We start from the raw sequence: 12,061 nt of genomic DNA on the forward strand, positions 1-12,061 counted from the left end.
GAGAAGAGGAGCAGAGCAGTAGTCATTGGGGACTCCATAGTTAGGGGGACAGATAAGAGGTTCTGTGGGAACGAGAGAGACTCACGGTTGATGTGTTGCCTCCCAGGTGCCAGGGTTCGTGATGTCTCTGATTGTGTTTTTGGGATCCTTAAGGGGGAAGGGGAGCAGCCCCAAGTCGTAGTCCACATAGGCACCAACGATATAGGTAGGAAGAGAGATGGGGATTTAAGGCAGAAATTCAGGGAGCTAGGATGGAAGCTTAGAGCTAGGACGAACAAAGTTGTTGTCTCTGGTTTATTGCCTATGCCACGTGCTAGTGCGGCAAGGAATAGGGAGAGAGAGGAGTTCAACATGTGACTACAGGGATGGTGCAGGAGGGAGGGTTTTGGATTCTTGAATAATTGGGGCTCTTTCTGGGGTAGGTGGGACCTCTATAAGCAGTATGGTCTTCATCTGAACCAGAGGGGTACCAATATCCTGGGGGGGGAAATTCGCTAAGGCTATTGGGGTGGGTTTAAAACTGATCCAGCAGGGGAATGGGAACCAAAATTGTAGTTCGAGTATAGAAAAGGTTGAGAGTAGGGAAGTCCAAAATCAGGTTTCAGGGATGCAAGATGGCACCGGCAAGCAAGACATTGGTTTGAAGTGTGTCTACTTCAACGCCAGGAGCATCTGGAATAAGGTGGGTGAACTTGCAGCATGGGTTGGTACCTGGGACTTCGATGTTGTGGCCATTTCGGAGACATGGTTAGAGCAGAGGCAGGAATGGTTGTTGCAGGTTCCAGGATTTAGATGTTTCAGTAAGAACAGAGAAGATGGTAAAAGATGTGGAGGTGTGGCATTGTTGGTCAAGGATAGTATTACAGTTGCAGAAAGGATGTTTGGGGACTCGTCAACTGAGGTAGTATGGGCTGAAGTTAGAAACAGGAAAGGAGAGGTCACCCTGTTGGGAGTTTTCTATAGGTCCCCGAATAGTTCCAGAGATGTACAGGAAAGGAGAGCAAAGATGATTCTCGATAGGAGTGAGAGAGAGAGACAGGGTAGTTGTCATGGGGGACTTCAACTTTCCAAATACTGACTGGGAACACCATAGCACGAGTACTATAGATGGGTCAGTTTTTGTCGTGTGTGTGCAGGAGAGCTTCCTGACACAGTATGTAGACAGGCCAACAAGGGGCGAAGCAACATTAGATTTGGAACTGGGTAATGAGCCCGGCCAGGTGTTAGACTTGGAAGTAGGTGAGCACTTTGGTGATAGCGATCACAATTCTGTTATGTTTACTTTAGTGATAGAAAGGGATAGGAGTATACCACTGGGCAAGAGTTACAGCTGGGGGAAAGGCAATTACGATGCGATTAGGCAAGATTTAGGAAGCATAGGATGGGGAAGGCAACTGCAGGGCATAGGCACATTGGAAATATGGAGCTTATTCAAGGAAAAGTTCCTGTGTATCCTAGATAAGTATGTACCTGTCAGGCAGGGAGGAAGCTGTAGAGCGCAGGAGCTGTGGTTTACGAAGGAAGTGGAATCTCTGGTCAAGAGGAAGAAGAAAGCTTATGTTATGATGAGATGTGAAGGCTCAGTTAGGGCTCTTGAGGATTACAAGGTAGCCAGAAAAGACCTAAAGAGAGAGCTCAGAAGAGCCAGGAGGAGAATGAGAAGTTGTTTGCGGATAGGATCAGGGTAAACCCTAAGGCTTTCTATAGGTTTTTAGATTAGATTAGATTACATTACAGTGTGGAAACAGGCCCTTCGGCCCATCAAGTCCACACCGTCCCGCCGAAACGTAACCCACCCATACTCCTACATTTACCCCTTACCTAACACTATGGGCAGTTTAGCATGGCCAATTCACCTAACCTGCACATCTTTGGACTGAGGGAGGAAACCGGAGCACCCGGAGGAAACCCACACAGACACGGGGAGAACGTGCAAACTCCACACAGTCAGTCGCCTGAGGTGGGAATTGAACCCGGGTCTCTGGTGCTGTGAGGCAGCAGTGCCCGTATTTAAGGAATAAAAGAATGACAAGAGTAAGATTAGGGCCAATCAAGGATAATAGTAGGAAGTTGTGTGTGGAGTCAGAAGAGATAGGGGAAGAACTAAATGAATATTTTTCGACAGTATTCACTCTAGAAAACGACAATGTTGTCGAGGAGAACACTGAGATACAGGCTACTAGACTAGGTGTGATTGTAGTTCACAAGGAAGAGGTATTAGAAACCCTGCAGAGCGTGAAAATAGATAAGTGCCCTGGGCCGGATGGGATTTATCCTAGGATCCTCTGGGAAGCCAGGGAGGAGATTGCCAAGCCTTTGGCATTGATCTTTAAATCGTCATTGTCGAGAGGAATAGTGCCAGAAGACTGGAGGATAGCAAATGTGGTTCCCCTGTTCAAGAAGGGGAGTAGAGCCAATGCTGGTAATTATAGACCAGTGAGCCTTACTTCATTTGTTGGTAAAGTGTTGGAAAAGCTTATAAGAGATAGGATTTATAATCATCTAGAAAATAATAATTTGATTAGGGATAGTCAGCACGGTTTTGTGAAGAGTAGGTCGTGCCTCACAAACCTTATTGAGTTCTTTGAGAAGGTGACCAATCAGGTAGATGAGAGTAAGCTGGTTAATGTGGTGTATATGGATTTCAGCAAGGTATTCGATAAGATTCCCCATAGTAGGCTATTGTACAAAATGTGGGGGAATGGGATTGTGGTAGATATAGCAGTTTGGATCAGTAATTGGCTTGCTGAAAGAAGACAGAGGGTGGTGGTTGATGGGAAATATTTATCCTGGAGTCCAGTTACTAGTGGTGTACCGCAAGGGTCGGTGTTGGGTCCACTGCTATTTGTCATTTTTATAAACGACCTGGATGAGGGTGTAGAAGGGTGGGTTCGTAAATCTGCAGACAACACTAAGGTTGGTGGAGTTGTGGATAGTGACGAAGGATGGTGTAGGTTACAGAGAGACATAGATAAGCTGCAGAGCTGGGCTGAGAGGTGGCAAATGGAGTTTAATGCGGACAAGTGTGAGGTGATTCACTTTGGTCAGAGTAACTGGAATGCAAAGTACTGGGCTAATGGTAAGATTCTTGGTAGTGTAGATGAGCAGAGAGATCCCAGTATACAGGTACACAGATCCTTGAAAGTTGCCACCCAGGTTGACAGGGTTGTTAAGAAGGCATACAGTGTTTTAGCTTTTGTTAATAGAGGGATCGAGTTCTGGAACCATGAGGTTATGCTACAGCTGTACAAAACTCTGGTGTGGCCACTCTTGGAGTATTGCGTACAGTTCTGGTCACCGCATTATAAGAATGATGTGGAAGCTTTGGAAAGGGTGCAGAGGAGATTTACCAGGATGTTGCCTGGTATCGAGGGAAGGTCTTACGAGGAAAGGCTGAGGGACTTGAGGCTGTTTTCGTTGGAAAAAAGAAGGTTGAGAGGTGACTTAATAGAGACATAAGATAATCAGAGGGTTAGGTAGGATGGACAGGGAGAGCGTTTTTCCAAGAATGGTGATGGTGAACACGAGGGGTCATAGCTTTAAATTGAGGGGTGATAGATATAGGACAGATGTCAGAGGTAGTTTCTTTACTCAGAGAGTAGTAAGGGTATGGAATGCTTTGCTTGCAACGGTAGTAGACTCGTCAATTTTAAGTACATTTAAGTCATCATTGGACAAGCATATGGACGCACATGGAATAGTGTAGGTTAGATGGGCTTCAGATTGGTATGACAGATCTGCACAACATCGAGGGCCGAAGGGCCTGTACTGCTAGTAGTATTCTATGTATTTATCTATTCGACCTCTGACACTGAAATAAACGTAGTTTAATTTAATCAGTCTTACCTCGTTCTCTGCTTTGTTCCTGTCTGCCCCGATTGTCAGATTTGCTCCTTTTCCCAACTGTACCAGTCTTAGACTGATCTCTTTCCTCAGTATCTCCCCGGGTCACTCTCTCTCCCCCCCAAAAAACCTTACGATCGCTTGAAACTTGACGTGCCCCTTGTTACGTTAGAGCCAGCCTCAGTATCAGAAACCTCTCTGCCTGTGCTACATTCCTAAGAATCCATCACCCCCTACATTTTCCAAAAACTGCATACTTATTTGAGATGGGGATAGCCATAGGATACTCCTGCATGACCTGTCACCCTCTCTTACCTTTCCTGGAGGTAACCTATCTGCGGTTTTTCTCCCTTCCTTACCTGTCATCTAGCATATGCCCTAGCTTCTGTAAATTCCTCATTGCCTATAACTGCAACTCCAGCTGATACATGCAATCCAACAGGATGTGCAACTAAGCACACTTCCTGCAGGCATAATCATCAGTAACATGGAAACTCTCCCTAATCTCCCATATCCAACAGGAAGAGCACATCACTCTACTGAAGGCCATCTTTGCACCATAATAATCCATAGACTCAAAACTACACAATCTTACTGCTCTAACAAACACAGCTCCAGGCTAACTTAATACATATGTTTTATGTTTTTTAAAAATTTAATCAAGAGACAGACCTCAATAAAGTATATACAGAGGGACCTCGATTACCTGAATACCAATTATTCGAAAATCAGGTTATCCGAAGGAGATCTTGAGGTCCCAATAAAAACATTACATCAAAGACGTGTTTCCAACAGTGATTGCGTCTTTTGTTTACAGTGATTGAACAGGCACAGTCTCCAAATGACTGACCTCCCGCCCTCTCTCTCCCCCCACACTTTCCCTGGAGTTCTACATAGAGGTGTACCCTAAACCCCCCCCTTCCCCAGATAATCTCTCTAACATTGACCTGTACAGGCAAACGTGGAAACTGTCAAAAAGTTGCAGTAAAAAGTTGTGTCTGTGTGCGTGTGCTATTTGGAGACTTACCAGCAGCAGTCTTGTTGATGTACAGTCCGGCTGCCCCAGAGAGGGGGCAGTTGGATGGGGTTGGGGGCAAGGGCAGGCAGGGGAGGGTTGTGTTGGACAGGGTTCTGGGGACTCGCGTGCTTTCTGCTGCTGCTAGTCTTCTGAACGGGGAGCAGATGTTAAAAAGTCCGAGCCCCAGAAGAAAGGCATTTAATCGATTAACCGAATAATCGATTATCCGAACGAAATAGTGCCCGCCCATCTCGTTTGGATAATCGAGGTTCCCCTATAATCAAAGAAGAACCCACTACTCATTATTGTAGATTTACAGAAAAAAGGAACTGTAAAGTTACACCTTAAAAACTACCCACTTAGTCATTCCCCTGCTGTGAGCTCACCCACCCAGGTTTTGGAACTTGGTCATCTGTGAATTTCACTGTTTGTTAACTTTTTTAAATGCGCTCCGATGTCTAGAAATACTTAAACTCAAACACCAAAGGCTGCAGCTGGTCAGATTCACTGCTGGATCAGACAGCAGTGTAGGTTTCCTTCTTGTTTGAATCACTTCCCATGTGGAACCTACCTTCGTCTCTCTTCCTCATTTCTAAAGTGCCATTGTTTTGATTTTCTACCCCACCCAAAGTTCCAAAACAATGAAACAGCTTATGAAACAGTAATTACTGCTCCTGGAATTCAAGAAAATCAGCTTCAAGACTGAAAATAGCTCAAAAAAAAAAGGAAAACTGTTACAGCCACAATTTTTTCCTTCTTCATTTACATAAATGATTTGGATGTAAACATAGGTGGCATCGTTTGCAAGTCTGCAGATGACACCAAAATTGGAAGTGTAGTGGATAGCAAGGTTACTTGAGAGTACAACAGGTTCTCGATCGGATGGGCCAATGGGGTGAGGAGTGGCAGATGGAGTTTAATTTAGATAAATGCGAGATGCTGCATTTTGGAAGGCAAAGCAGGGCAGGACTTATACACCGAATGGGAAGATCCTGGGGAGTGTTGCTGAACAAAGAGACCATGGAGTGCAAGTTCATAGTTTCTTAAAAGTGAAGTCGCAAATAGATAGGATAGTGAAGGAGATGTTTGGTATGCTTACCTCTATTGGTCAGTGCATTGTGTGTAAGAGTTGGAGATCATGTTGCGTCTGAACAGGATATTGGATAAGCCACTTTTGGAATACTGCATGCAATTCTGGTCTCCCTGCTCTAGGAAGGATGTTGTGAAACTTGAAAGGGTTCAGAAAATATTTACAAGGGTGTTGCCCAGGGTTGGAGGATTTAAGCTATAGGGAGAGGCTGAATAGGCTGGGGTGCAAGCTGAAAACTTGGAGACATGAGCTCTACATTGAAGTAATGGCAACCACAATGTTCTGACTGGGTTCTAACAGCTGTGCTCCCAACTGAACTAGGCCGTATACTCAGCTTCTAAAATCTGTTATACACAGAGGTCACAACAATTTCCAATTCTCAAAAATGGAGTCAAACTGAGAAGAAACTTGGGAAGCACTGTCTTAACTAGTTTGAGCAGAATGTGTCGTCATTAATGTAGAGAGTTACCAGAAAATGAATTTCAAGACAAGTCAACACACATTTTACCTCATCTAAAGCAAAATACAGGGAATGCTGGAAATCTGAAATAAAAATGAATGGTCACAAACCTGAAATGGTAATTCTGTTTCTCTTTCCCCAGATGCTGTCAGAACTGCTGAGCATTCCTCACATTTTCTATCTTTATTCCAAATCTTATCTCATTAGCAGACATTTCCATTGCTTGCAAGTAAACACCTAGGTTGCTACCTGCTGTTTGTTGAACATATTATTATGGAGTACTGAAGGAATATTCTCTTTCTACATATGAAAATTGGGCTAATTTAAAGGATAACATTTTGGTTAAACATTAAACTATAGGCATTATGGATTTCAGGAATGCTGCAGCAACACAAACTTTCTTCCAAAAGTAGAATTTTTAATTTATCAGATCACCATTTACTATATCCTCCAGTAACAAAATTTTAAAGAAAGATTTAATGACAACTGATTAGTAGCTTTTACTGCATGATTTTCTCTCATAACTTATTCAAATGGCAGTTCTTGCCCACATTCTTCGAAAGTCAGACTGGTATATTATTTGTGAACTAAAACTTAATATTTAACTTCAATAGAATTTCTGACGACAAACCACTTCCAACAATAAAAAAAATTTAATGGAAATCTGAGGAAAACTGCAGGAGTGCTTCATGACAATAATGAATTTCCAATATATCTTAGATTCAATATACATAATACGCACTTAGGCCTTTGTAAGACGTAAGTTAATAGGAATGTTCGTAATGATTCAATGCTGCTTTTTTCCAAGAGTACCCATTCGCGTACAACCGCTTCCATTATGGTTGTCGCAGCTTGAAAAAGAACGTAGTCAACTTTACTTGTTTCTGCAAAATAAAAATCATATATTTGAGACATTGTTTCTTCCAATCAATGATATAAGAAAAGAATATTACACTGGCAAATTTCACTTAAGTAACAGTGGGAAATGTTTTATTAACTGTATTATGCATCAATACCCAAACCAAAACATGTTCTTCAAAGAGCATGAATTGGATAACATTAACACGTTGTGTCCTGTGTACGTAACCACAATATTGGAAGTGCCACTTTCACTCGGCAGTTGAGAAGGCCTTTCTTGAGTACAAAGGGAATCTGAAAACAGTTAAATTGAATATATTCACAACTTTTCTATCAGCTGTTTACAGAATTACACTACACTTGGTGTAGTGTATTAATTAGTTCAGTCATCAAGTGATATGGCACATGAGAAAAAGAACGGTGGAGAAATTATTTAGTTCATAAATAAATTAGCTTGTGTATAAAAGCTTCTTAATTTAAACTGATAAAAAAAACTTAAGATTGATGGCCCTTTGAACTGTTATTTGGATTTAGATTTACTAGTATTTGTGCTGCTGTGGCCTTCAGGGATATAGGCCAAAAGCTTGAAAATGCGATTAGTGTAGTCAGATCTTTGTTGACCAACACAGACACAATGAACCAAATGGCTGCCTTCTATGCAGTAAATGTTTGAGTATTTGGATATCAATGAGGTTTGTTTGATTTAAGAGTCTCAATCACAGACCTACCAGTTGATCCAGTTGGTTATTTCTTAATCATAATCAGCCAGCCAAGAATTTCCAACTTAGCTGGAAGTCCTAATTTGCTTCAATAATGCATTCTAATTGCAATATCAGAACAACAACTTCCTGGTGTACCAATTTTCTTTATTTTTCACATGGCTATGATCTTTGTGACCTCATTAATAATTTCTAAATTCATATGAATAGTGAAGAGTTCAAAGATACATTAATGTGCATTTCACAAATCTTACAGCCATCACAGCCATTCAAATTCCTAGTTTAAATCATCTTTAAGTGTGCCTGTGAACCTAGGTCACAACATCTGCCAGACAGAATAGTTAATGTTATTGACCACAGGTCATAAATACATATTAATTCACTCGTGAGCTGCACACAAAATTCAAAGACAAAGATACATGCATAGCAGCAATCTATGGCAGAGTAAAGAGCAAATTCAATTCTTGCCACATTCTAATCCTAATGTAATGAAAGGTTTAAGATTATATAATATTTAACATCATTTCCAAATAAATAGCAAATGGAAGTTGATCACTTTTTTGAAAGATTTTTTAAAAAAAAGAAATGAGGTCAAACAATCCTTCTGGAACAGCAGCCAATCCTGTTCATGTCAGAGGGAGATGACTGCAAACCCTGGGAGTGCTAATGGAAAATTAGATATATTATGGCAGTTTACAACAGGTTCAGCAAATACTGAAGGCCATTAATTTGTTTTCAGTTCAGAATAATCAAGGATTGAGTTTACCGTAGAAAACCCAGAGACAAAGATTTTAGGGCAGTTCCAAAATTTGACTGGGGTCAGAAATAAATGTAACTTGCCTCCGAGATGGGAATTAAGCAAGTTCAGGGAAAGCAAAGTGACTTCAGCAGAAAAGTTTAGTCTGTGAAAACTCTGAGCCAAGAGCATTTCGTTAGAAATCTATAAGTTATTAAAAATTAGAAAAGCCTAAGCTCCCAGTTTTGTGCTTATTCACATGAAAAGACTCCACTGTTAATATGGAAGAAGCTGGGGAGAATCAGCTAAGAAGTTAAAGATTTGATGAAGAGGAGTAATTTCACTGGATTCAAGACTTTGTAACAGATTTTGTCAGGATACAGGTTGAAACTTTGCCTTGGTGTATGTTTTAACTTATTTCTAACTGTTCTACATTTAGACAACTTATTTTTTTAAAAACGTTTCCATCATTTGCATAATAAATTTCTATTCTGTTGTTAAAGAAAATCTGCAGCCTCATATGACTACTTTAGTCAATAAACACATTAGCTAGGATAAAGAAAAACATATGATCGACCAAGTGAGACTTCATTCTGGGAACTGACTTACCCAGTAGAGCCATCAACAGGGATCATAACTCTAGTTAGATTGATGTGGATAACTGTTAAGTGAAAGACATGTGCCTAGCCATAGTAGTGAGACTAGGAAAACAAAATGGACAAATTATCACCAGGCTATTGCTCCACCTGTAGTGACTATCTAATATTAACAACAGCAGAAAGCAGACAGTAGGTTGCATAGCTATACCCTCATACAGTACTGTGGCAAATGTATGGTTTGGCTGGACACACAGGAAAAAAAAACAATTATCAAACATTACAATCCCTTGAAAAAAGCTGAAGCTTTTTTTTTTACACACACCAATGTTTTACGACTGATAGAATGATTTCCTTTGGGCTTTATATAGAGTTACAAAGAGATTTGGAAAGAAACAGAGAATTGAAAATGATCCAGCTTTTAGGTAATCTTGATTTTAAGCAGGTAGAAATAGGATAGATTTACCTAATGTATGTTTACATACTGCAAACGGCGATTTTGATTTTCTAAACGACAGGAATATGTGCTCTGCATGTTGACGTTGTTCATGACTGACCATGGATGGGGGTGCCTGTGGAAAGAGGAAGCATAAAAAATTCAGTTGTCACTTAACATACAAACTGGCAGAAAACCAAATATAATTATTCAGTATCCCAACTGTATATTTTATTTTACTTTGAATTGGTTCAACAGAAACGTGAAGTTGGTTTACAAGTCTCACACTAACTTTGCAACGATTTGCATAAGCAAAAGTTATCAACATGGCGAGCCAGGATCACTGTTTTGGAATCCGCAATCAACAACTTATATTTATAGAAATCTTTAACGTAACAAAATGTACCCTGGGCTCCACAGGAGAATTGTAAAACAAAAGATGATACCGATGATTCATAATAATTAATAATTAGAAACACAAATATTCAAGTAGATGATCAGCTGAATTATAGGGAAAATATGCAGGTGTATTAGGGAAGGGACATAAAAAAAACATACTACCTATGAAAAGTACAATCCTTTCAAGGAGATCCTACAATCATAAAACATTTTTATTTCACTGTTGTTGAGAATGCTATCTTTTCTGTATATGCCCCCCCTTGTGCTGCGATATATTATTGAGGGTAAATAGATTATTGAGCCAAGCAGGAAGACTGTTGGCTCATATCCTACTATTACTGCTGGACAGATTCAGAGAAAAGGCTACAAGGCATCACGATGGGATAAAAAAAGTCTTTAAACCCATTTGCACCCCTCTGTGCAAGCACTCTTAAAAAAAGTTTGATTTGACTCATTTGGACTGATTGTTTCAGAGTACTGAAACAGTTCCTTGAATTCCACATTTTAAGTTACATTTTAATGCAAGTAAAATCTCAGTGATAAAATTTTTTTCTTTTTATTATTCATTTGAAAGTTATTTCTTAAATGAATGATCAATGTACCCAAAATTAATTTCCTTATGGACAATAAAGTGGAATTTAATTAAATTAAGCAACACGAGGTTTTACCAGGTCAGGTATCAAAGAATGCAGTCAAAGAGGTAGGCTTCAAAGAACAAGGTAGATAGGTAGAGATATATAAATGGGAAATTCCAGAGTTGAGCACCTAAGCAGCTTTGCCCTGGTGGACCAATTAAAATTGGGGATTCTCAAGTATCTGGAATTGGATTAGCACAGATACCTTTTTATTCTTCTGACCAAAATGGTTAACCTCTCACTTATTCACATTAAACTCCATTGGCTTAATTCTGACTCATTTACAAACGGATATGCTTAGGTTAGGTGAATTTTTTATTTCTTCACTGCAACTTATTTTCCTACCTATTTTTGTGTCATCTGCAAATTTGGGGTGATTAGAGACATTACCAAGCGAGAGAAATTAAAACATTTTGTGTGTTTTTCCATGGAATGCTATCCTTTCTGGATATCCCTCCTTGTGCTAAGAGTAGGTAGATTATTGAACCAAGCAGGAAGACTGATGGATGAACAAATGTTTCATCACAAAATCTGCTTTCAAAGAACACTGATCAAAGTAAAGAGTGTCTTCAACAATGAGAACCATCCCATGTCTCACTATTACTATTTATAGATAGATTCAGAAATAAGGCTACAAGGCATCACACTGAAAAAGAAAACTGTCTTTAAATTCATTTGCGCCCTTCTGTACAAGCACTCTTAAAAGAAATTTGATTTGACTCATGGATTGATTAGCCAAAAGACTACATTGCTCTGCACATGGAAAGAAAAAATTCCCACCACTAGCTTAAACATTTCCCTTCAAGCCTCAAAAACAGACAAATTAATTTGTGTTTGTGAAAACTTGCTGACTAAATTGGTGAGAACATTTACCCATCCAGGAGTAAATACACTTAAGTTATTAACAGATAAATCATTGAATATTTTTATGACATTTGGATGGACTCAAGTTGATTGTAACTGAATTGAAATACAAGTCAGTAACTTTAGTATCAAACTCACTTTGAAAATAGCTGCCTAAGCAAATAACTGGTCAGTAATGAGGACATAAAAAGAGATGTTTAGGTTAGGTGGATTAGCCACAGTAAATGTAAGAAATCACAATAGTGTGGAGGGGGCTGGGGCTGGATGGGATGCTCTGAGGGTTTGTGCAGACTAAATGGGTTGAATAGCGCTGAAAATGTGTTGCTGGAAAAGCGCAGGTCAGGCAGCATCCAAGGAACAGGAGAATCGACGTTTCGGGCATAAGCCCTTCTTCAGGAATGAGGAGG

At 40.1% G+C, this 12,061-nt stretch overlaps 1 protein-coding gene across 1 annotated transcript in view; it reads right to left on the bottom strand.

Moving 5' to 3' along the window:
- xpo4 (exportin 4) overlaps positions 1-10,017 on the bottom strand; it is a 99,745-nt gene extending 89,728 nt beyond the window's left edge. Inside the window, exons 1-2 of the mRNA XM_043691920.1 lie at positions 9,787-10,017; positions 7,154-7,295 (exon numbers count right to left, since the gene is read on the bottom strand). Of these exons, the coding sequence (XP_043547855.1) occupies positions 7,154-7,295; positions 9,787-9,880 (236 nt within the window). The 5' untranslated portion in view covers positions 9,881-10,017. The remainder of the gene's footprint in view (positions 1-7,153; positions 7,296-9,786) is intronic.
- Between the last annotated feature and the right edge of the window lie 2,044 nt (positions 10,018-12,061).

The sequence above is a fragment of the Chiloscyllium plagiosum genome, chromosome 6, assembly GCF_004010195.1.
Source record: "Chiloscyllium plagiosum isolate BGI_BamShark_2017 chromosome 6, ASM401019v2, whole genome shotgun sequence".
Lineage (NCBI taxonomy): Eukaryota > Metazoa > Chordata > Chondrichthyes > Orectolobiformes > Hemiscylliidae > Chiloscyllium > Chiloscyllium plagiosum.